Here is a 22,539-nt window from a genome sequence, read left to right as displayed (position 1 = left end):
CCATGTCCCGTCCCCATGTCCTGTCCCCAAACCCTGTCCCCCAACCCTGTCCCTGTCCCCATGTCCCATCCCTCGAGCCCTGTCCCCGTGTCCCGTCCCCATGTCCTGTCCCTGTCCCCAAACCCTCTCCCCATCCCCGTATCCCATCCCTGTGCCCTTTTCCTGTCCCCAAACCCTGTCCCCGTCCCCGTGTCCTGTCCCCAAGCCCTGTCCCTGTCTCCATGCCTGTCCCCGTGTCCTGTTCCCCATCCCCGTGTCCCGTCTCCATCCCCATGTCCTGTCCCTGTCCCCAAACCCTGTCCCGTCCCTCTGTCCCGTCCCCAGGTGCCACCTCTGTCCTTTTGGCACCGTGTCTGTCCCTGTGTCCCGTCCCTGAGCCCTGTCTCTGTCCCTGTGTCCTGTCCCCAAACCCTGTCCCCATCCCCATGTCCCGTCCCCATGTCCTGTCCCCAAGCCCTGTCCCCAAACCCTGTCCCTGTCCACCATGTCCCTATCCCTGAGCCCTGTCCCCGTGTCCTGTCCCCGTGTCCTGTCCCCATGTCCTGTCCCTGTCCCCAAACCCTCTCCCCATCCCCGTATCCCATCCCTGTGTCCTTTTCCTGTCCCCAAACCCTGTTCCCGTCCCCGTGTCCTGTCCCCAAGCCTTGTCCCTGTCTCCATGCCTGTCCCCATCCCCATGTCCTATCCCCGAATCCCATCCCCAAGCCCTGTCCCCGTCCCTGTGTCCTGTCCCTGTCCCCAAGCCCTGTCCCCGTCCCTGTGTCCCGTCCCCGCGGCGTGGCAGCGTGCGTCGCCAGGGCCGGGGGGGGGGGGGGGTCACGTTGGTGGCGGGGGGGGACACACACAGGCCGGGGAGGTGGCGGTGATGGCCTGGTCCGGTGCCACCGGCTGGTGTCGTGTCGTGTCGTGTCGTGTCCTCCCCCCCCCCATCGCCAGCCCCGCTGTTGCCATGGCAACGGGATGCGGAGGATTTCTGCGCCGCTGCTAAAAATGCCGGAAAAACGGGAAAACGGGCGGCTGGGGCCTGCCCCGTGTCACGGGTTTCCCCCCCCCCACATAGCTCCCCACAGCCCCCCCCCCCCCCCCATAGCTCCGCACAGCCCCCAGGGACCCCCGTGGCACCCCACAGCCTCCTGTTGGCACCCCATGGCCCCTCACAGCCCCCCCATGGATGGAGGGCGATGGAGGGAGGGAGGGAGGGATGCAGGGAGGGATGTGGGGAGATGTGGGGAGATGTGGGGAGATGAGAGGGAGGGGGAGGCCGGAGGGAGATGGGGGGGGGGGGGGGGGGGGGCCGTTCGCGCCTGCCCGGTAGCGCCCCCGCCCCCGGCCCGGCCCCGGAGCGGCGAATGGCGGAGAGCGGCGGCCCCGGCCCCCCGGCCCCGCCGCCCAGGGCCCCCCCCCCCGCCGAGACCCCGCCGCCGCCCCCCCCCCCCGGACACCCAGGGACCCCCAACAACCCCCCCGGGACCCGGTGTCGTGTGTGTGTCCCCCCCCACGCCGCCGCCGCCGCCGCCGCCGCCAAGGACGAAGCCGTGAGCCCCGGGGGGTCCTGGGCATGGCCCCCCCCGCCCCATAACTCTCCCAGCCCCCCCCCCATAGCCCCCCCCGGACCCCTCCCTCACCCCCGCGGCCCGTAACCCCCCCAGCCCCTCCCTGTCCCTCCCCATTAACCCCTCTCTCTTCACCCCCCCCCGCCATAACCCCCCCCCAGCCCCATAGACCCCTCGCTCCCCCCCCCGATAGTCCCCCATTCCCACCCCCTATTATTCCAGCCCTATAACGACCCCCCCAGCCCCATAGACCCCTCACTCCCCCCGATACCCTCAGCCCCATCACCCCCATCCCATCCACGCCCGCCCCATCGCTCCCCCCATCTCCGCCCCCCCCGGCCTTATAACCCCCCCAGCCCCATAGACCCCTCACTCCCCCCCAAATCCCCCCATCCCATCCACCCCCCGCCCCATCACTCCCCCCTCAGCCCTATAACCCCCCCCGCTCCATCCCCCCCCCACATCTCGGTCGCTGGGGGAGGGGGGGGGAGCCCCCCCCCAGGATGCACCCCCCCGTCACTAACCCGGGGTGGGGGGGTGAGTGGGGGGGGGTGAGTGGAGGTGGGGGGGGCGCTGGGCGGCCCCCCCCGAGGAGGGGAAGGGTGGGGGGGGTTTGGTGAATTTGGGAAGTTGGGGGGGGGGGGGGGGGGGGGCGACGGCGGTGCCAACCCCTCCGGGGGCGGGCGAGCGGGGAAAGGCTTCGGGGGGGGGGGGGGTTGGGGGGGGGGAAGAGAAGGAGGTGGGGGGGGGGGGGGGCAGGGCCGGGGGTGGGGACGGCGCCGAGCATCCTCCCGGCACCGGCGGCCGCGGAGCCGACCGGGGAGGCGGAAAAAAAGGGAGCGGGGGGGGGGGGCGGGGGGGAACCGGGTGGGAAACGTGGTGGTGAGGGGGGGTGGGGGGGACCCCTCCCCGAGAGAAGGAGAAGGTGCGTGTGGGGCGGGGGCGGGGGGGGGGGAAGGGAGGGGGCTGTTTGGCGGCGGCGGGGAGACGCGGGGGGGGGGTGCAGGGGGGGGGTTGCCCTGCCCGCACCCATGAGCAGGACCACCGGCCTCCAGCGCCGGACCACCTACCTCATCTCCCTCACCCTGGTCAAGCTCGAATCGGTGGCAACCCCGGGGGAGGCGGGGGGAGGGGGGGGGTGGGGGGGGCGGGAGGGGGGGGAGGTAGCCATGGACCCCCCCACCCCGTTCCGCCGCCGGAACCTCCCGGTCCCGAAGATCCCGGTGGCGGCGGCGGCGGCGGCGGCGGAGGCGGCAAATCCAAGAGGCCGGAGCGGCTTTTCCAGCGCCAGGACGCTCTTTGGATAAGTACCGTCGGCTCCGGCCCCCCCCCCGCCCCCCCCCACCCCCCGCTGCCCCCCGGCAGCCCCCCCAACTCCCCCCCAACTCGCCCCCCGGCTCGCCCAAACCCGAGCCGGCCACGGAGCCCCCCGCCCCCGCTCGCCCGCCTCCACGCCCCCCGCTCTGCCCCCCAAACCCCCCCCGGCTTCTTTACCCCCCCCCGCCGTCCCCCCCAAACCCGACCCGGCCTCTTTACCCCCCCCAACTCCGCCGCCGCCGCCGCCGCCGCCCCCCCCCGCCGTCCCCCCCAAACCCGACCCGGCCTCGTTACCCCCCCCCGCCGTCCCCCCCAAACCCGACCCGGCCTCGCTGCCCCCCCCCGCCGTCCCCCCCAAACGCGAAGCCCGGGGGGCCAAGGGCACCTTGGAGGAAGGCGATGGGGCGCCCCCGGAGGGCCCCCACCCCTCGGCGACCCCCCGCCGCCCGCTGCTGGCCCAGGCCAGTTGGGGTCAGCCCGAGGGGGGGCCGGAGGGGGGCAGACCCCCCCCACACCCCACCCCGGGGGTGTCGTCCCCCCACCCCGCCGCCGGCGCCCGCCGCCTGCGCTTGGCCAGCACCAAACCCTTCAAGACGGTGACCGGTGACCACCAGCGGGGCCAAGGTGGGCTCCGAGGCCAAGGCGGGCAAGGGCACCCCAAAATGACCAGTAGCCGCCTCTCCTGGCCCGAGGGGGAGGGCAAAGGGCGCCCCAAAGCCGGGGGCAAAGCGGGTGCCGAGGGGGGGGCCCCGGCCGCCGGCGAGGGCTCGGCTCTCCCCCCGCAAAGGCAAAAGCAAGACCCTGGATAACAGCGATTTGCACCCGGGGCCGGGGGGTTTGGCGCCGGCCCCCGCTCTCTCCCCCTCCCCGACCCCCCACCCTAACCCCCCCCACCCCCCCCCCGCCGAAACGGGCTTGAAACGGGGCGCGAGGGGGACGAGCCTCCACCCGCGACCGCAAGATGCTCAAGTTCATCAGCGGGATCTTCGCCAAGAGCCCGGCGGCCACCCCCACCCACCCCGCGCCCCCCTGGGCCCTGCTCAGCACCGACCTGGGCAGAGGCGCCCCCCCCAGTGAGTACCCGGGGGAGTCGGGGGTTGGGGGGGGGGGGGGGGGACGGACACACAGACACAGTGTCGGTGGGGGGACACACACACACCCCCCACGGATGCCGGGGTCCGCCGTGGCTGTGCCTCAGTTTCCCCGGCGCAGGAGGGTTGGGGGGGAGAGGGGGGGAACACCCCCGGCCGTGGCCCTGCCTCAGTTTCCCCAGCTTCGTGGGGCGACCTGGGTGCAGGAGGGATGGGGGGGGGGGGGACGGGGGCACCCCCGCCTGTGCCGTGCCTCAGTTTCCCCGTGGCTATTGGTGTGTGTGTTGGGGGGGGTAACAGGGTGTTGGCATGGGGAGGCTGGGATGGCGGGGGGGGCCGGGGTGGGGGGGATGCTCCTGGGTGCCTGTGTGGGGCTGTGAGCGGTGTGGGGCAGAAGGACCCATCTGCGCCCCACGGTTTTGGGGGGGGGTGTGGGAATCAGTAGGTGTTGGAGCATGTCGGGGCCGGGGGGGGCTGGTTGAGGATTTGCGACCCACCAGGCCACCCCCTACGTGGGGGGACCCAGGCAGCCCGTCCCCAACCTGGGGGTCCCGTGGGGCAGCCGACGTGGGGGTCTCCAGGCGATGGGGGGGGTGGTGTGTGCGTCCCGTGCCTCAGTTTCCCCGTCGCGGGGGGGGGGGGTCCGTGGGGCTCAGGGGCCGAGCCCTCACCCGTGGGTCCATCCCGCCGTCCCTCCGCCATCGCCATCCCTGCGTCACGCATCCGTCCGTCCTTCTGTCCCGCTCGCCCCATGGCCGTCTGTCCGGCTGCCCCACGGCCACCCCGTCTCCGTCCCTCCGTGTCCCTCCATGTCGTCGTCCCCCCCCCCGGCCCCGACTCCCATCCCCGACCCCCCGCGATGCCGTGGAGGGGGGGGTGCGTGGGCAGAGCCTGCCGGGGACCCGGGGGTGGCAGCGGGGACACCCGTGGGTGGCAGCTCAGTGACGATGTGCGGGGTGACAGGCGGTGGCATTAACCCCTCGCCTGCCGCGCACCCTGGGGGGGGGGGAAGAGGGGCAGCTCTGCATGTGGCACTGGGGAAACTGAGGCGCGGGAGGGGGACGGACCCGCTGCCTCCGCTCTGCCTCAGTTTCCCCTTTCTGTGGTGCGAGGGGGGGGGGTGAGGGGCTGGGGGTGTGCGGGGCCGGGGGGGGCGTGGGCAATGTCCTTGTGCCACGCCACGTCCTTGTGCTTGTGTCACGCTGGGTGCTTGTGCCACGCCACGTCCTGGTGCCCCACACGCGCTGGTGCCCTCCATGGTCTCGTGCGCCACCTCCCTCGCGCCCTCGTGCCCATCGCGCGTCACACCACGTCCTCGTGCCACGCCACGTCCTCGTGTCACGCCACGTCCCGGTGCCCATCACGTCTCCGTGTCACACCACGTCCTCATGCCACGCTGTGTCCTCCTGCCTGCCGTCTTCTCGTGTGCCACCTCCATCGCACCCTCGTGCCCGCCATGTCCCACGCCGCGTCCTCGTGCCACGCCGTGCCCTGGTGCCCGTCGTGTCCTGGTGCCCGTCGCGTCCCTGTACCGCGCCGCGTTCTTGTGCCAACACTGCATCCTCGTGCCTGCCATGTCGCCGTGCGCCACGTTCATCGCATCCTTGTCCCCGTCGTGTGCCACGCCGTGTCCTTGTGCCCGTCGTGTCCTGGAATCCATCGTGTCCCCCTGCCGTGCCATGCCACATTCTCCCACCATGCCACGTCCTGGTGCCCATGGTGTCCTCGTGCCACCACCGCGTCCTGGAGCCTGTCGTGACCCCATGCCCATCGTGTCCTGGTTCCCATCACGTCCCTGTGTCACACCACGTCCTCCTGCCACCCTTCATCCTCGTGCCCACCATGTTCGCATGTCCACCGGATCCTCGTGCCCACGGTGGGCGAGGGCCCCATGGCACCACGTCCCGGCACCACGTCAAGTCACCGCGTCCCTCCCGCCACCCCCGCCAGGCTCGGTGCGGTGCCGTTGCTTGGTGACGGCTCGTGGCCGCCTACGCAGAATGCTGCCGGTGGTGCTGCCGCAGGGCTGGGGGCGGCCGTGCCCCTCCCCGGGCTGGGGTGCCGGGGGGTGCCGGGGGGTGCCTGGGCGCCATCTCACCCCTCTCCTCCCTGCAGAGGCCTTGGTGAACAGCCAGGAATGGACCCTGGGCCGCTCCGTCCCCGAGATCCGCCTGGTGGGTACTGTGTCCCCCGTGTCCCTGCTCCGTGTCCTCCCATCCTCGGCCACACTGACCCCCCCTCTGCCCCCTCCCCAGGGCGTCCTGGGCAGCAGCAAGAGCGGGAAGTCTGCGCTCGTCCACCGCTTCCTCACTGGCTCCTACGTGGGCCTGGAGCCCACCGAGAGTGAGTGACCATGGATATGGACGTGGCCGTGGGGCTTGGCATGGCCATAGGGTTGGGCATGGCCATGGGGACGGGCATGGCCATGGGGATGGACAAGGCCATGGGGATGGGCATGGCCATGGGGCTGGGCATGGCCATGGGATGGACAAGGCCATGGGGATGGAGAAGGCATAGGGTTGGGCACAGCCGTGGGGATGGACATGGCCATGGGGATGGACAAGCCATAGGGTTGGGCGCAGCCATGGGGATGGACAAGGCCATGGGGATGGACAAGCCATAGGGTTGCGCACAGCCATGGGGATGGACAAGGCCATGGGGACAGTCAAGGCCACGGAGATTGACAAGGTCATGGCGCTTGGCATGGCCATGGGATGGACAAAGCCATGGGGACAGTCAGGGCCATGGGATGGACACGGTCACCGTGCTGGGCATGGCCATGGGACGTCCAAGGTCATGGGGCCAGACACAGCCCCAGGGCTTCCCCCTTTCCTCCTCCTGGCTCCAGGTGGTCAGTTCAAGCGCGAGGTGATGGTCGATGGCCAGAGCCACCTCCTGCTCATCCGGGAGGAAGGAGGCGCCCCAGATGCCAAGGTAAGTGGGGGCTGGGGGCCGGGGGGGCCGTGCCAGCCGGCGCCGAGCCCTGACCCCCGTCCGCGTCCCCCCCAGTTTGCCAGCTGGGCGGACGCCGTCATCTTCGTCTTCAGCCTGGAGAACGAGAGCAGCTTCGAGGAGGTGACGCAGCTGCACGCGCTGCTCAGCAGCTACCAGGGTGCCAGCGAGGTGGCCCTGGCGCTGGTGGGCACCCAGGGTGAGCTGAGGACGTGGGACCAGCCCCCTCGGGGATGGGGACGGGGAGGGGACGACCGCCCGCCTCACTGCCCTGCTCCCCCCAGACAAGATCAGCTCCTCCAACCCCCGGGTGATCGAGGACGCCCGGGCCCAGGCGCTCTGTGGGGACATGAAGAGGTGCCTCTACTACGAGACCTGTGCCACCTACGGCCTCAACGTCGACCGGGTCTTCACTGAGGGTGGGTGTCCCGGGGGGCCGGGCTCCGCCAGCGTGGTGGAAGGGTGCTGGTGGTAGGACGGGGAGCGTGGCTGGTGGCAGAGGGGGGTTGGGGGCTGGTGACCAGGTAGGACAGGGACCGTGGCCGGTGGTGGGATGGCGATCGTGGCTGGGTGGGATGGGAATTGTGGCCAGGGTGGCACAGGAGCCATGGCCGGGTGGGAGGGGGACAATGGACAGGGTGGGACAAGGACCATGGACAGCGACCAGGGTGGGACAAGGACCATGGACAGCGACCAGGGTGGGAGCGGGACAGTGGCCAGTGGCCGGGGTGGGATGGGGACAGTGGCCAGTGACCAGGGTGGGGTGAGGGCCGGTCTCCAGGTAGGACAGGGACCAATGTGGGCTGGAGATCGTGGTTGGGTGGGATGGACGCTGTGGCCAGGGTGGGATGGGGACCACGGCTGGGGTGGGACGGGACCCGTGTCCTGGTGGGTTGGGGACCACGGACGCGGTGGGACAGGGACCGTGGACAGTTGCCAGGGTGGGATGGGGACCGTGACCGGGTGGGATGGGGACCGTGGCCAGTGGCTGGGGTGGATGGGGACCGTGGCTGGGGTGGGACGGGGACCAAGGCCAGTGGTCAGGATGGGACGGGGACTGTGGCCAGTGGCTGGGGTGGTTGGGTGCTGGTGACCAGGCAGGCTGGGACTGTGGCCAATGGCCAGGGTGGCACAGGAGTCGTGGCTGGGTAGGCTGGGGACTGTGGCCAATGTCTGGGGGGGGGATGGGGACAGTGGAAGGTGGCTGAGGTGGGATGGGGACCGCGGCTGGGCGGGGGGGGGGGTGTGTCTCAGCAGCGTGACCTGCCTGACGTGAGGCTCCTGGCACAGTGGCCCAGAAGGTGGTGGCCCTGAAGAAGCAGCAGCAGCTCATGGCGTCCTGCAAGTCTCTGCCCAGCACCCCCAGCCACTCGGCTGCATCCACCCCCGTGGGGGGCATCCACCCCGGCCAGGTACCCCCTGCTCCCCCCAACCCCGGCCGGGCGCTGCCCTCCCTCGCCCGTCCCCCCCGGCCACGGGACGCGGCTGCTGACCCCGTGTCCCACCCCAGGCCAGCAACGGTGGCCACACCAGCGACTACTCGTCCTCGCTGCCGTCCACCCCCAACGTCAGCCATCGGGAGCTGCGGAGCGAGACCCCGGCCCCCCTGGGCACCCCCAGCTCCCTGCACCGCGGGGCCAAGCGCCGCACCAGCCTCTTCGCCGTGAGTGTGCCGGGACCCCCCCGGCGGCAGCAGGGGACACGTGGCACCCGGGGTGTCTTCCTGGCAGGGGGGTGGTGGCATCGAGGGGGGCGTGTGGCACCCGGGGTGTCCCCCTGAATGGTGGTGGCGTCAGGGGACACGTGGCACCTGGGGACGTGTGGCACCTGGCATATCCCCCTGTCAGGGGGGTGGTGGCATAGAGGGGGCATGTGGCACTCACGGTGTCCCCCTGGCAGGGTGGTGGCAGCGAGAGGCACATGGCACCTGGGGTGTCTACCTGACAGCGGGGAGTACCCAGTTCCTGGGGTGTCACAGCACGGTGGTGGCAGCAGGGGACACGTGGCATCTGAGCTGTCCCCCTGGTAGGGTGGCAGTGGCATAAGGGGGGCACATGGCACCCTAGCAGGGTGGTGGCAGCAAGTGGCACCCAGGTTGTCCCCTGGACAAGGCGGTGGTGGCACAGGGGGACCCGTGGTGGCACAGGGGCATACATGGCGCCCAGGGTCCCCCCCCGGCGGAGTGGTGATGGGGGACACACATGGCACCCACCGCGGTGCTCTGGCAGTGGGGGACATGTGGGGCACCCCAGGGGCTGCAGTGGCGGGGGGATATGGCACCCCGGGTGGCCCCGGCGGTGTCACGCATCCCACTGACGGTGTCCCCTGTCCCCGCAGACGCGCCGGGGCAGCGACTCGGAGAAGCGGAGCCTGGACAGCCGGGGGGAGGTGGCGGGCAGCGGCCGCGCCATCCCCATCAAGCAGGTGGGTGGGGCGGTGGAGGGACGCGCCGAGGTCCCCAGATGTCCCCTCCCTGTCCCCCTCACCCTCCCTTTGTCCCCAGAGCTTCCTGCTGAAGCGCAGCGGCAACTCCCTCAACAAGGAGTGGAAGAAGAAATACGTCACCTTGTCCAGCAACGGGCTCCTCTTCTACCACCCCAGCATCAACGTGAGCGACGTCCCTGTCCCCACCCTGTCCCCAAGGCCACGGCGGGGGGGATGGAGCCCTGAGTCTCAGCCCCCCCCGGCCTGTCCCCGCGGCAGGATTACATCCACAGCACCCACGGGAAGGAGATGGACCTTCTCCGGACCACCGTCAAGGTCCCTGGCAAGCGCCCGCCCCGCGCCATCTCCGCCTGCGGCCCCTCCGCCAGCATCAACGGGCTGGTGAAAGACGTGGGGACGGCGGCCGAGGGCGGTGGTGAGTACCAGCCGCGGTGGCGGTGGCAGTGGTGGTGTCTGAGGGGACACCGGTGTCACCGGTCCTTCCCCACCCGCAGCCGGCACCTCCCCCGTGGGGCTCAGCCTCCCCCCGGAGCCGGGGATGAAGGGGACGGGCAAGGGCGAGCGGGCCCTGCAGCGCTGCGCCTCCGCCTCCAGCGCCAAGCTCTCCGGCTCCGGTGAGTGTCACCGTCCCCCGTCACCTCTCACGCTCGTGGACCCGGCCACCTCCCCGGGACAGAGACGGGGACTTTGCCCGTGGTGGCCCCACTGAGCCCGGCGGTCCCCGGTGAGCCTGGGGGACCCTGGTGAGGCTGGGGACCTGGCGGCCCGTGGTGGCCCTGGTGATCCTGGAGGCCACGCTGAACCTGGTGGCCCCTGGTAAGCTTGGTGGCCCCTGGTGAGCCTGGGGACCCGGTGGCCCTCGGTGATCCTGGAGGCCACATTGAACCCAGTGGCCCCTGGTGAGGCTGGGGACTTGGTGGCCCTTGGTGGCCATGGTGATCTTGGAGGCCACCCTGAACCTGGTGGCCCCGGTAAGCCTGGGGACCCCTAGTGCGACTGGGCACCCGGTGGCCTTTGGTGGCCCTGGTGATCCTGGAGACCGCAATGAACTTGGTGGCCCCGGTGTGCCCAGTGGCCTCAGTGACGCTGGTGGATTTAGTGATCCCGGTGGCCCCGGTGACCCCGGTGAGCCCGGTGGCATTGGTGGTCCTAGTGACCCCACTGAACCCAGTGGCCTTTGTGAGCCTGGTGACCCTGGGGCCAGTGGCACTGGTGGATTTGGTGACCCTGGTGGCTCCAAAGGCCCTGGTGACACCAGTGAGCCCAATGGCCCCAGTGACCCTGGTGAGCCCAGTGGCATCAGGGAACCTGGTGACCCTGGTGGTCTCGGTGACACTGGTGGTCCCGGCGGCCCTAGTGAGCCCAGTGGCCCTGGTTGACTTGGTGACCCTGGTAGCCCCAATGTCACCAATGAGCCCTGTGGCACTGGTGGCCCTGGTGACTCTGGTGGCTCCAATGGCCCTGATGGACTTGGTGGCCCAGGTGACCCTGGTGAGCGTAGTGGCCCTGGTGAGCCCGGTGGCCCCCAGCAGCCCAGCACGCTGGTCTCTCGGCAGATGGCCCCCCCGCCTTCGAGGCCGTCTCCAGCCCCGGCAGCTCGGGCAAGGACCCGCCGCCGTCGCCCATGATGGACAGGAAGAAGCACCGGCGGAAGAAGCTGATGACGCCGTCCAAGACGGAGGGTTCGGCCGGGCAGGCGGAAGGTGAGAGCCGCGGGGACGGTGCCCCGAGCCCCCGTCACACGTGGACGGTGGCCACGGAGCCGTGGGGACAACGCCGCCGCACCCCACGGGGACGACACCCCAGGATGCCACGGGGCTCTGGTGAATGGAGGAGCTGGGACCCATCCTGCCCTTCCACCCCCCCCCGCGTTGCCACGCTCGGCCACCGCTGCCCTGCCCACGCCTGTCCCCCTCCCTCCTCGCTCTGCCACCGCCTGCCACCCCCCCCCGCACCCCCGGCGCCGTCCCCTGTGTCCCCCCTCCCCGGGGCTTTGCGGGGTCCTCCCGTGACTCTCTCTCCCCCTTTCCTCTCTCTGCTCTCGCTGCCCCGGACCCTCCGCAGCCAAGCGCAAAATGTGGAAATTAAAAAGCTTTGGTAGTTTAAGAAATATTTATAAAACAGGTAACGCGGCGCGTGGCGCGTGGCCTTGCTCCACTCATGCATGTGGCTGTGTCCCATCCTCGCCTGCCGCCAGCGCATCCCCCGGCGTCCCCGGCAGCGGGAGGGCGGGGGCGGGAGGAGGGGGGGGAGCCACCGGGGTGGGCACCCCTTTGGGGACACGGAGGGGGACGCGGGTGTGGGGCAGCCCCGCAGCCGGGGGGACTCTGCCACGCCACCCGGCTCCCCCCGTCCCACCGCCCGCTGGGTTTTGGGGGGGGGTGGGGGGTGTCTCTGGTCCCGCAGAGGAGGAGAACTTCGAGTTCATCATCGTGTCCAGCACGGGCCAGACGTGGCACTTCGAGGCCGGCAGCTTCGAGGAGCGCGACGCCTGGGTGCAGGCCATCGAGAGCCAGATCCTGGCCAGCCTGCAGTGCTGCGAGAGCAGCAAGAACAAGGTAGGACCCCACGGGCGGCCCTTGGCGGGGGGACCATGGTGCCACCGTCCCCCCCCCCTGCCCTGCTCAACCCCCCCCTCCGGCCCTGTCTCCTCTGCCCCCCTCCAGGCTCGCATGGACAGCCAGAGCGAAGCCGTGGCCATCCAGGCCATCCGCAACGCCCGGGGCAACTCGCTCTGCGTGGACTGTGGGGCGCCCAGTGAGTCTCCTGGGGGGCGGCTGGGGGGGGGGGGGGGGGGGCGCGTGTCATGGGGGGCCATCGGTTGTGTGGTGACATGGTCCACGTGGGGCCGTGGGGGGCCATTAATCACCCAGCGCCACAGTCCATTGGTTGCATGGTGCTATGGTCCACATGTGGCCACGGGCCATGGAGGGTCACTAGTCACCTGGTGCCATGGTCCACATGTGGCCACGAGCCATGGAGGGTCATTAGTCACCCAGTGCCATGGTCCAGGTGGGGCCACAGGCCACAGAGGGTCATTAGTCACCCGGTGCCATGGGCCATGTGGGGCCACGGGCCATGTGGGGCCATTGGTTGCATGGTGCCATGGTCCACATGGGGCCACGGGCCATGGAGGGTCACTAGTCACCCAGTGCCATGGTCCACATGTGGCCACGGGCCATGGAGGGTCATTAGTCACCCGGTGCCATGGACCATGTGGGGCCATTGGTTGCATGGGGCCATTGGCCATGTGGAGGAATGGCCCATGTGGGGGCCATTGGTCACACAGTGTCATGGCCCACGTGGGGCCATCGGTCGCTTGGTGCCATGGGGCATGCAGGGCTACGGGCCCTGGGTTGCCACAGGCCGGATGGTGCTATGGGGTGACATGATGCCATGGGCCACCCAATAAGCTGGGCAAGGAAGCACCATGGGCCGTCTAATGCCACGGGCAATGCCCTGGACTAGGAAGGACCATGTGCCATGTGATGCCACGGGCCACATGGTGCCATGGGTCACGCCGTGCCACGCACCGTGGGGTGCCACAAGCCAAGGGGTCCCACGGGCCGTGCAATGGCCACGCGCTGCCATGGGCTACCCAATGCCCTGGGCTAGGAAACACCATAGACTATGTGGTGGCACAGGCCACGTGGTGCCACGGGTCACGCCGTGCCACGCACCATGGGGTGCCACAAGCCAAGGGGTGCCGTGGGCCGTGCAATGGCCACGCGCTGCCACGGGCCGGGCCGTGCCGTGGGCCAGGCGGTGCCATGGGCCACCCGACGCCCCCGGCGCGGTGCCAACGGTCTCTGCGCATCCCCCCCCTCCCCGCCCCCTTCCCCTCCCCAGACCCCACCTGGGCCAGCCTGAACCTGGGGGCCCTGATCTGCATCGAGTGCTCCGGGATCCACCGCAACCTGGGCACCCACCTCTCCCGCGTCCGCTCCCTCGACCTGGACGACTGGCCCCGGGAGCTGACGCTGGTCTTGACCTCCATCGGCAACGCCACCGCCAACAGCATCTGGGAGAAGAACCCCCAGGGCCGCTGCAAACCCACCCACGAGTCGTCCCGGTGGGTGTCCGTGTGTCCCGTCCCCTCCCACCGCGTCACCTCCTCGGTGCCACGCGGTGACGCCGCTCGTCCCCGTTTCCCCCCCCCTTCCAGGGAGGAGCGGGAGTCGTGGATTCGGGCCAAATACGAGCAGCGGCTCTTCCTGGCGCCGCTGCCGCCGGCCGAGGCGCCGCTGGGGGAGCGGCTCCTGTGCGCGGTGCAGGAGAAGGACCTGGAGACGGTGCTGCTGCTCCTGGCCCACAGCAAGAAGGAGCAGCTCAACGTCACCGCCGGTGACAAGGACCGGCGCACGGCGCTGCACGTGGCTTGTGACCTGGCCCTCGTGGTCATCACCCAGCTGCTGGTGTGGGTACGTCCGGGCAGGGGGCGAAGGGGGTGGGAGGGGGGGGGACGTGGCAAGGCTGGCGGGGGGCATGGGGTGGCCACGGGGGCACATGGAATGGTTGTGGGGGTGAGGGCACAGCCAGGGAGGAGACGGGGTGGTCAGGGGACAAGGACACGGCCATGGGGGACGTGGGGTGGTCACGGGGTCTGTGGCATGGTCCGGGGGAGAGATCATGGCCGTGGGGACCACGGTGTGGCTATGGGGGGAGATGGCATGGCCACGGGGCAATGGGGTGGCTACAGGGGACACAGCATGGCCATGGGGACCATGGGGTGGCTGTTGGGGACACGGCATGGCCATGGGGGCTGTGGGATGGCTACTGGGGACACGGCATGGCCATGGGGACCATGGGGTAGCTATTGGGGACCATGGAGTGGCTGTTGGGGACACGGCATGGCCATGGGGACTGTGGGATGGCTACTGGGGACATAGCATGGCCATGGGAGCTGTGGAGTGGCCATGAGACTCATGGGGTGGCCATGGGGGACGTGGCGCATCGACGGGAGGACATGGCATGGCCATGGGGGACCACGATGTGGCCGTGGGGACCATGGGGTGGCTACTGGGGCCACGGCATGGCCACGGGGGACCACAATGTGGCCAGTGAGGACCGTGGGGTGGCTAGAGGGGACACGGGGTGGCTACTGGGGACACGGCACAGCCAGTGGGGACCATGGGGTGGCCACAGGGGACATGGCGTGACCACGGGGGAATGTGCCACATCCGGGGCAGGGGACGGTGGGGGGGGACACGGCCCAGTTACCGGGGCCACGGCACGGCCACGGGGACCGTGTCACGGCCGCGGTGGCCGGTGACGCGTGGGCCGTGCCCGCAGTACGGCGCCGACGTCCGGGCGCGGGACGGGCAAGGCCGGACGGCGCTTTTCTACGCCCGCCGCGCCGGCAGCCAGGAGTGCGCCGACATCCTGCTCCAACACGGTTGCCCCGGCGAGGGTCCCGGTGGCCCAGGTGGCCCCGGCGGCTCGGCCACCCCCGGCATCCGCCGCAAGAGCAGCTGCGCCAGCGTGGGGCCCTGCGAGCCCCGCACCGCCCTGGTATAGCCGGCGAGGGGCCCGGTTGCCCGCTCGGTAGCCCACCACCCAACCCCCCCCCCAAGGACTACGGGTGCCCCCGGGCCCCGGCGTCGCCCCCCCCCCCCCGGTTTGTATTTTTGATGCTCTATTTATTATTCAGCCCCCGCTGGGGTCTCTTTGGGCCTGTCCCTGTGTGTCCCCGTCCCCCCCCCTCCAAGCCAGGTCCCCTCCCCAGGGGGGGTGGTGGTGGTGGGGGGGGGGTGTCACAGCGGTGGCATCGCCACCCCCACGCCTGCGTGTGCCCCCCCCCCACCGCCTCGCGGTGACGCCGCGGCCCCCTCCCCGTGCCGGGGTGGGGACACCGGGGGTGGCTGGGGACACTCCCGCCCGTGTCACCCCCTCCCTGCCCGTGTCACCCCCCCACGCCCGTGTCACCCCCTCCCCTGGCATGGGTGCACACCCCCCCTGCCCCCCCCCCCTCAAGTGACACCCTGCTCACAGTACCCCATCATACCCCCCCCCCCCCCAACCCCGCCATGCCACCCCCCTCTCTGCCCCCCCCCCGGCCATGTCACCCTCCCCATGTCACCCCACCCAGCCATGTCACCCCCCCTCTCTGCCCCCCCCCCCCCCATGCCACCCTCCCCGTGCCCCCCCCCACTCCGGGTCGTGCCACCTCCCTCTATGCCCCCCCCCCAGCCATGTCACCTCCCTCTCTGCCCCCCCCCCGCCCCCGGCCATGTCACCCCCCTCTCTGCCCCCCCCCCGGCCATGCCACCCTCCCCGTGCCCCCCCCCCGGGCCGTGCCACCCCACGGCAGGAGCAGAGCAGACCCCACCGCCCCCCCCCATCCTTTTCTACAACAACCTTTTGTACACCCGACCCCCCCCCCCGCCGTGGCCTGACCCCCCCCCCCCCCGTTTGTCCCCCCCCCCCCCTTTTTCTCGGTGTCCCCTTGGGAACCTCTTTAATTTATTGCTTCGTTCAGCGTTAGGATAGAGCCAGCCCCCCCCCGCTGCGGTGCCCGGCCGGGGGGGGCGGGACCCGCCGGTGGGACCCCCCCCACCTCTCGCCATGGGCCTTGGGGGGGGACACACACCCCCCCCCACCCCATCCCCTGGGACCCCCCCCATGAATGTAGGGGCACCCCCTCGCTGTGACGCCCCCCCCCCCCCCGCGCCCCGTGGTGCCACGGCAGCGGCGGGGGGGGCTGAGCCGGGGTCCCCGGGCGGGGGGGGGTGTCCGGGCGGGGCCGGGGGGGGGTCCGGGCCGTGTACAGCGTTTTCCTCTCTCGGGTTGTCACTGTAAGTACGTAACAATGTCGGATTTGGCGCTGTGACCCTGGGGGCTCCTTCCTGGGGGGGGGACACGGGGCGGGGGGGGACACGGGGGACATGGGGGACACGGGGACATGGGGGAACACGGGGCTGGGGGGGACACGGGGGACAGGGGGGACGCAGGGACATGGCGGAACACGGGAGACATGGGGACATGGGGACATACCGGGGGACACGGGGGACACAGGGCGGGGGGGACACGGGGACATGGGGAACACGGGGACATGGGGGGACACGGGAGACATGGGGGACACGGGGCTGGGGGGGGACATGGGGGACACTGGGGACATGGGGGACACCGGGAGGGGGGGACACGGGGGACACGGGGACATGGGGGAACACGGGAGACATGGGGACATGGGGGGACATGGGGGACATGGGGACACGGGGTGGGGGGGACACGGGGGACATGGGGGACACGGGGACACGGGGGACACGGGGACATGGGGACATGGGGGGACATGGGGAGCTGGGGGGACATGGGGGACACGGAGGACACGGAGACACAGGGGACACGGGGACATTTGGGGGACACGGGGCAGGGGGGACACTGGGGACATGGGGGACACAGAGACATGGGGGGACCCGGAGGACACGGAGACACGGGGGACACGGGGCAGGGGGGGACACGGGGGACATGGGGGGGGGACCCGGGGGGGGATGGAGGAGGTCGGGGGTCCGGACCCCGGCGGGGCCGGGGGGGGGTCGTGCCATGGGGCGGGAGCACCCTGCAGTGCCGGGCCACGGGGCCACGACGGCCAGGTTGTGGCATGAGCCACGAGCCACGGGGTCGCAAGCCACGGGGCCACGGGGCCATGAGCCATGGGGCTGCAAGCCATGGGGCCACAAGCCACAGAGCCACAGGGCCACGAGTCATAGGGCCATGAGCCGTGGGGCTACAAGCCATGGAGCCAGAGGGACACGAGCCATGGGGTCACAAGCCATGCGGCCATGAACCATGGGGCCAGAGAGCCACAGGGCCACGAGCCATAGGGCCATGAGCCATGGGGCTACAAGCCACGGGGCCACGAGGCCACGAGCCATGGGGTCACAAGCCATGTGGCCATGAGCCGTGGGGCCACAAGCCACGGGGCCACGAGACCAGGAGCCATGGGGCTACAAGCCACGGAGCCACGAGCCATGAGGCTACAAGCCACAGGACCACAAGCCACGGGGCCACGAGCCACGGGGCCATGCGGGGGACCCTGTCATCCCCCCCCCCCGTCAGTGGGACCCCTGCCCATGGCTCTGCCCCACCCCACCAAAGCCACCACCTCCGTGTCCTGCTGAGACCCCCCCCCAAATCCCTCCGGGTCCCCGGTCCCCCCCCAAAGCCACCAGCCCCCTGTCCCGCTGTGACCCCCCCATCCTCCTCGCCCCCCCCCCCCCCCCCCCCAGGGACATCCAATCCCAGCAAATCTCATTACCAGCCACTAATTAGGGCCACGTGGGTCTTGCTGGGGTGGGGGGGGACATTGGGGGGGGGGGGGACAGGAACCCGTGGGGGGGGCATTTGGGGTCCCTGGGACAGTAATGGGGTGAGATGCTGGGGGGGGGGGGGGGGCCCTGTCCCCCCAGCCTGGTGCAGAAGCCAGTAGCAGCCGTACCCCCCCCCCCCTCCTCCAGGACCCTCCCCCCCCATCCCCCCCAAAAAAAAGGGAAAGCTTCAACACCCCCCCCAAAACGTGGGTGTCCCTGTCTCGGGGGGGGGGGACACCCGGTGACAGCGGCGGTGGCACCCACACGAGGACCCGGCTCCTCCATGGTGGGCAAAGGGCTTTAATTGGCCGGGGGCGGGGGGGGGGCTGAGATAGAGGCGGGGGGGACATGACAGCACCCATGGGGGGGGTGTCCCCCCCCAGCCCATCCCGGTCCTGGGGAGGGTGGGGGGGGACACACACACCATCCCCATCCGCTCTTCCCCGATCCCCAAACCAGCCCCGGTGGCCACCGACACCCCAGCGATGGCCACCGAGAGCAGGTGAGCTGGGGGGGGGGGGGTGGGGGGTGTCCGGGCTTAGGCGAGGGTGGCGTTGGGGGCCGGGGGGGGCGGGGGGGGCCCGTAGCGGGGCCGGTAGCCGTAGGGGCGCAGGCGGTGGGTGAGGAACTCCAGCGCGTACATCTGCTCCCCGCTCACGTAGTGGAAGGACACGGCCAGGTCCGAGCAGCACTGGGGGCCCTGGGGCACAGACCGGGGGGGGGAGGGGGGGGTGTTGGGGGGCGGGGAGGAAGCCCATGGACCCCCCCCCCACCACTATTGGTGCCACGGGATGGAGGCCATCCCCCCTCCCCCCCCGCCAAAGCCCATCGCTGTGGCCTCTGGGCGGGCGTCTATGACCATGGTCGTGGAAGGGGGGGACACGCCGTGGCCATGGGGGGACACCATGGAAGGGGAGGGGGCACCATGGGACGGGGGGGACACCATGGGATGGGGGGGACACCATGGAAGGGGAGGGGGCACCATGGAAGTGGGGGACACCGTGGCCATGGAAAGGGGGGGACACCGTGGCCATGGGGGGACACCATGGAAGGGGAGGGGGCACCATGGGACGGGGGGGACACCATGGGATGGGGGGGACACCATGGAAGGGGAGGGGGCACCGTGGAAGTGGGGGACACCGTGGCCATGGAAAGGGGGGGACACCATGGCCATGGGGGGACACCATGGAAGGGGTGGGGACACCGTGGCCATGGAAGGGGGGGGGGACACCGTGGCCATGGGTGGACACCATAGAAGGGGGGGGGCACCATGGGATGGGGGGGACACCATGGAAGAGGGGGGACACCATGGCCATGGAAAGGGGGGGACACCATGGCCATGGGGGGACACCATGGAAGGGGTGGGGACACCGTGGCCATGGAAGGGGTGGGGGGGGGGGGACACACTGGACATGGAAGGCAGGGACACACCATGACCATGCATGGGGGGGGGGGGCACCATGGCCATGGAAGGGTTGGGGGGGGGGGGACGCCATGGCCACAAAGGGCCGGGGACACCCCGGCCGTGCATGGGGGGGATGTCACAGCTCTGTCCCGGGGGGGGGACACGACATGCCACAGCCAGGCCCCCCCCCCCCCCCCCCAACACCCCCCCCCATGTCCCCCTCCCACCCCAGCCGGACCCGCGCGGCCCTAATTAGTCGCTGGTAATGAGCTTTGCTGGAATTGGATGTCCCTGATCCGTGGGAGGTGGGGGCAAGGGAGGATGGGGGGCGGGGGGGGCGGTCATGGTGGGGCAGGGGGCTGGTGGCTTTGCGGGGGGGGGCCCAGGGGCAACCCGGGGGCGCTGGAAGGCAAGTGAAAGGACAATGCCCGGTGGCCACGGCCAGGGGGGGGCGGGGGGGTGACCTTACCTCCACCACGGGGTAGTAGCAGTAGCTCCGGTACCAGAAGTTGGGGGAGAACTTGTGGGTGAGGTGGGTCTCGGGGGGGAAGGGGTGGAAGGTCTCGCGCCCCCCCGTGTCCCGCGAGTCCCCCGCCTCCACCCCCACCTTCTCCAGGCACTGGCCGATGGCCAGGTCCTCCACGGGGCTGGTGTGGCTGCAGAGGCGGGTGGCCCAGGCGGCCACCAAGCGCCTCAGGGCTTCCTTGCTGAGCACGTAGCCGGCCCCCCCGCTCATGTAGCCCTGCTTGGCGAAGGGTCTGAAGCGTTTGCCGAAGTAGACGGGGCGCTCAGGGGGGTGGCCAGCCAGGAGCCAACGCAGGTTGGCCACCACCACGAAGGTGTCGTCGTCCGCCTTGAGGAACCAGTCGGCCTGGCCCAGGTGATGCTGGTGGACGTACTGGAAGGCGCGGATGGTTTTCCAGTAGAGCTGGTGGCGACCCTCCCCGACTGGTAGCCCCACGGCGGGGAAGGCCGGGGCCGGCTGCGAGCTCATGAAGATGGCCACGTTGCAGTGACGCGCCCAGGTGGCCCTCACGTGCCGAGCCTTGGTCTCCAGGGTGCTGGGACCCGTCATCACCCAGCACAGGACACGCACCCGCCGGTAGAGCGCCCGCGCCTCCTCGGCATCCTCGCCTGCCGCCGCCGTGCCGGGGGGGGGACAGGGGGGCCATGTTGGCCACAGTGGGGACCGCCCCATTCCTTGGCCACAGTGGGGACCATGGGGACCCCCGCATTCATTGGCCACGGGGGGGACCACCCCATTCTTTGGCCATGGTGGGGACCGTGGGGACCACCCTGTTCCTTGGCCACAGTGGGGACCACCCTGTTCCTTGGCCACAGTGGGGACCATGGGGACCACCCTGACCACCCCGACCACTCCATTTGTTGGCCACGGTGGGGACCATGGGGACCACACTGTTCCTTGCCCACGGTGGGGACCACCCTGTTCCTTGGCCACAGTGGGGACCGTGGGGACCACCCTGTTCCTTGGCCAGGGTGGGGACCATGGGGACCCCCACATTCATGGGCCATGGGGGGGACCACCCCATTTGTTGGCCACGGTGAGGACCGCGGGGACCACCCTGACCACTCCGTTTGTTGGCCACGGGGGGGACCATGGGGACCACCCCGTTCTTTGGCCACGGTAGGGACCATGGGGACCACCCTGTTCCTTGCCCATGGTGGGGACCACCCTGTTCCTTGGCCACAGTGGGGACCGTGGGGACCGTGGGGACCACCCCGTTCCTTGGCCACGATGGGGACCATGGGGACCATGATGGGGACTACGGGGACCACCCCATTCCTTGGCCACGGTGGGGACCACCCCGTTGACCCCACACCGTCACCCGCAGCATGGTCAGGGGGTGTCCCTCAGCCCCCCCCCCCCCCAATTGGAGCACCCCTGTGGGTGAGCCCCCCCCACCCCCCACCCCCACCCCACCAGGGACCCCAAACCCCCCCGTGCTCCTCACCCGGCGGCTCAGTGTTGTCACCCCCCCCCGCAGCCACCATGGTGTCACCCACCTGCAGACCTGGGTGGGGCCACGCCGTAGAGCACGGGGGGGCGGGACACCCCGGGGGGGTCACTGGGTGCCCGGGGGTCCTGGGTGAGGGGGGGCGGGAGCAGCGGGACGCCGTGGAGGAGGAGGAAGGTGACGGCGAAGCCCACCAAGACCCCCCCGTGGAAGGGCAACCACCCGCTCCTCAGGCCCGGCAGCAGCATGGTGCCGTGGGGCCTGGGCAAAAGGGGGGGGTGGGGGGGGGTGTGTGTCAGTGGGGACCCCCCCACTGTGACATCTCCCTCCCCCCCCCGTGACGTCCCCCATCGGTTGTCACCATCCAGGAAAACCCCAGGGCAAAATCCACGGTGGGGGGGGGGGGTGGGGGGTGGGGAAGGACCCCCCGGGGCGGTGATGACACCCACGTGAGGGGGGGGGGGCTCGACAACACCTTGAGGGGGGGTGGCAGAGCTGTCACCCCACACCAGGACCCCCCCCCCGCCCCCCCGGGTCCAAGGGGGATCAGTGACACGGACCCCCCCGGTATAAGTTAAACGGGGGAGGGGGGGGGAAGGGGGCGGCCCCAGGGTTCCCCGCAGCACCCACGGCGGGGGGGGGTGTCACCCCAGATGGGGCGGGGGGGGGGGGGGAACAGGAGGGACCGCGGGGTGGGGGGGTCCCGGGATGGGGGTCCCGGCTGCACCTTCACCTGGGAGCGGGGGGGGGCCCGGTGGGTCCCGGGGGGGGGTCTCGATGGGTCCGGTCGGTCCCGGGGGGGTCCCGGGGGGGTCCGAAGGTCTCCGGGGGGGGGGGTGGTGGGGGTGTCCCCGTTCCCGCCGTTACATCGCACCGAGTCTCAGCGGCTCGTCCCGCCCCCCCCCCCCCGCGCTCCCATTGGCCAGCACCGCGCCCCACCCTGCCCTTGATTGGCTGCCGCCGGGGGGGGGGGGGACGGGACGGGACACGGTGGGGGGGACACACGGGGGAACGACAAGGGGACACGGACACACTCGGGGGACGCGGGGGGGAGACACGGGGGGGGGACGACGACACACAGGGGACACACGGGGGGGGACACGGGGGACACAAGGGGGGACACACGGGGGGGACAAACGGGGGGGACACGGAGGGGACACACGGGGGACACACGGGGGGGGGGGTGACACGTGGGTTGGGGGGTCCCGCCCCCCCCCCGGGCGCGCTCTGTCCGTGGTGCTGAAACGGCCCCGGGGCGGCAGCGGGGTCACGGGGGTGGGGGACGGACGACACGGGACCGACCCACGGGGGACGGGGGACGGGGGGGGTCGCCCCGGGGGGTGAACGACGACGACTCGTGGGACACGGTGCCCCCCCCGCCCCGGTGCCCCCCCCCGCCCCGGTGCCGGTGTCGCTGCGCTCGGCTGCGCCGCGGCCCCGCGAGGGTCCAGAGTCCCCAGCGCTGACGTCAGCGCTGTCCCCACGGGGGACATT

The 22,539-nt window shown here is 71.2% G+C and overlaps 2 protein-coding genes across 3 annotated transcripts; one reads left to right on the top strand and one right to left on the bottom strand.

Moving 5' to 3' along the window:
* Positions 1 to 3,482: 3,482 nt before the first annotated feature.
* AGAP2 (ArfGAP with GTPase domain, ankyrin repeat and PH domain 2) lies at positions 3,483 to 14,918 on the top strand. Of its 2 annotated transcripts, XM_074571351.1 has the most exons (19): positions 3,483 to 3,943; positions 6,077 to 6,135; positions 6,217 to 6,304; positions 6,810 to 6,895; positions 6,971 to 7,112; positions 7,198 to 7,332; positions 8,204 to 8,325; positions 8,424 to 8,576; positions 9,251 to 9,337; positions 9,417 to 9,521; positions 9,617 to 9,773; positions 9,853 to 9,972; positions 10,915 to 11,061; positions 11,423 to 11,482; positions 11,765 to 11,916; positions 12,025 to 12,115; positions 13,208 to 13,430; positions 13,524 to 13,779; positions 14,651 to 14,918. In XM_074571351.1, exons 1-19 carry the CDS (start codon positions 3,832 to 3,834, stop codon positions 14,873 to 14,875), a joined length of 2,520 nt encoding a protein of 839 aa, XP_074427452.1. In that variant the 5' UTR covers positions 3,483 to 3,831; the 3' UTR covers positions 14,876 to 14,918. The 2 variants fall into 2 exon arrangements, with proteins under 2 accessions (XP_074427452.1, XP_074427453.1); XM_074571352.1 differs by lacking the exon at positions 3,483 to 3,943 and having other exon boundaries at positions 6,086 to 6,135; positions 7,009 to 7,112.
* A 3,284-nt stretch (positions 14,919 to 18,202) lies between these two features.
* On the bottom strand, positions 18,203 to 21,293 carry LOC141736781 (glycoprotein-N-acetylgalactosamine 3-beta-galactosyltransferase 1-B-like). Its single transcript, XM_074571350.1, has 3 exons — positions 21,095 to 21,293; positions 19,539 to 20,203; positions 18,203 to 18,364 (listed from the first exon to the last, which is right to left on the bottom strand). Exons 1-3 carry the CDS (start codon positions 21,291 to 21,293, stop codon positions 18,203 to 18,205), a joined length of 1,026 nt encoding a protein of 341 aa, XP_074427451.1.
* Positions 21,294 to 22,539: the final 1,246 nt, after the last annotated feature.

This window comes from Larus michahellis, unplaced genomic scaffold (genome assembly GCF_964199755.1).
Source record: "Larus michahellis unplaced genomic scaffold, bLarMic1.1 SCAFFOLD_542, whole genome shotgun sequence".
In the NCBI taxonomy this organism is placed as follows: Eukaryota; Metazoa; Chordata; class Aves; order Charadriiformes; family Laridae; genus Larus; species Larus michahellis.
Note: the sequence above shows the minus strand (reverse complement) of the source record. Positions and strands in the feature narration are given on the sequence as shown.

Excerpts from the sequence above, each read along its gene's own strand:
- LOC141736781 (XM_074571350.1), bottom strand. The coding sequence starts at position 21,293 with ATGCTGCTGCCGGGCCTGAGGAGCGGGTGGTTGCCCTTCCACGGGGGG. Across the intron at positions 20,204-21,094 it reads GGCCCCACCCAGGTCTGCAG|GCGAGGATGCCGAGGAGGCG; the intron begins GTGGGTGACACC and ends CGGCGGCGGCAG. Across the intron at positions 18,365-19,538 it reads GCTACTACCCCGTGGTGGAG|GGCCCCCAGTGCTGCTCGGA; the intron begins GTAAGGTCACCC and ends TCTGTGCCCCAG.
- AGAP2 (XM_074571351.1), top strand. The coding sequence starts at position 3,832 with ATGCTCAAGTTCATCAGCGGGATCTTCGCCAAGAGCCCGGCGGCCACC. Across the intron at positions 11,483-11,764 it reads AAGAAATATTTATAAAACAG|AGGAGGAGAACTTCGAGTTC; the intron begins GTAACGCGGCGC and ends CTGGTCCCGCAG. Across the intron at positions 12,116-13,207 it reads CGTGGACTGTGGGGCGCCCA|ACCCCACCTGGGCCAGCCTG; the intron begins GTGAGTCTCCTG and ends TCCCCTCCCCAG.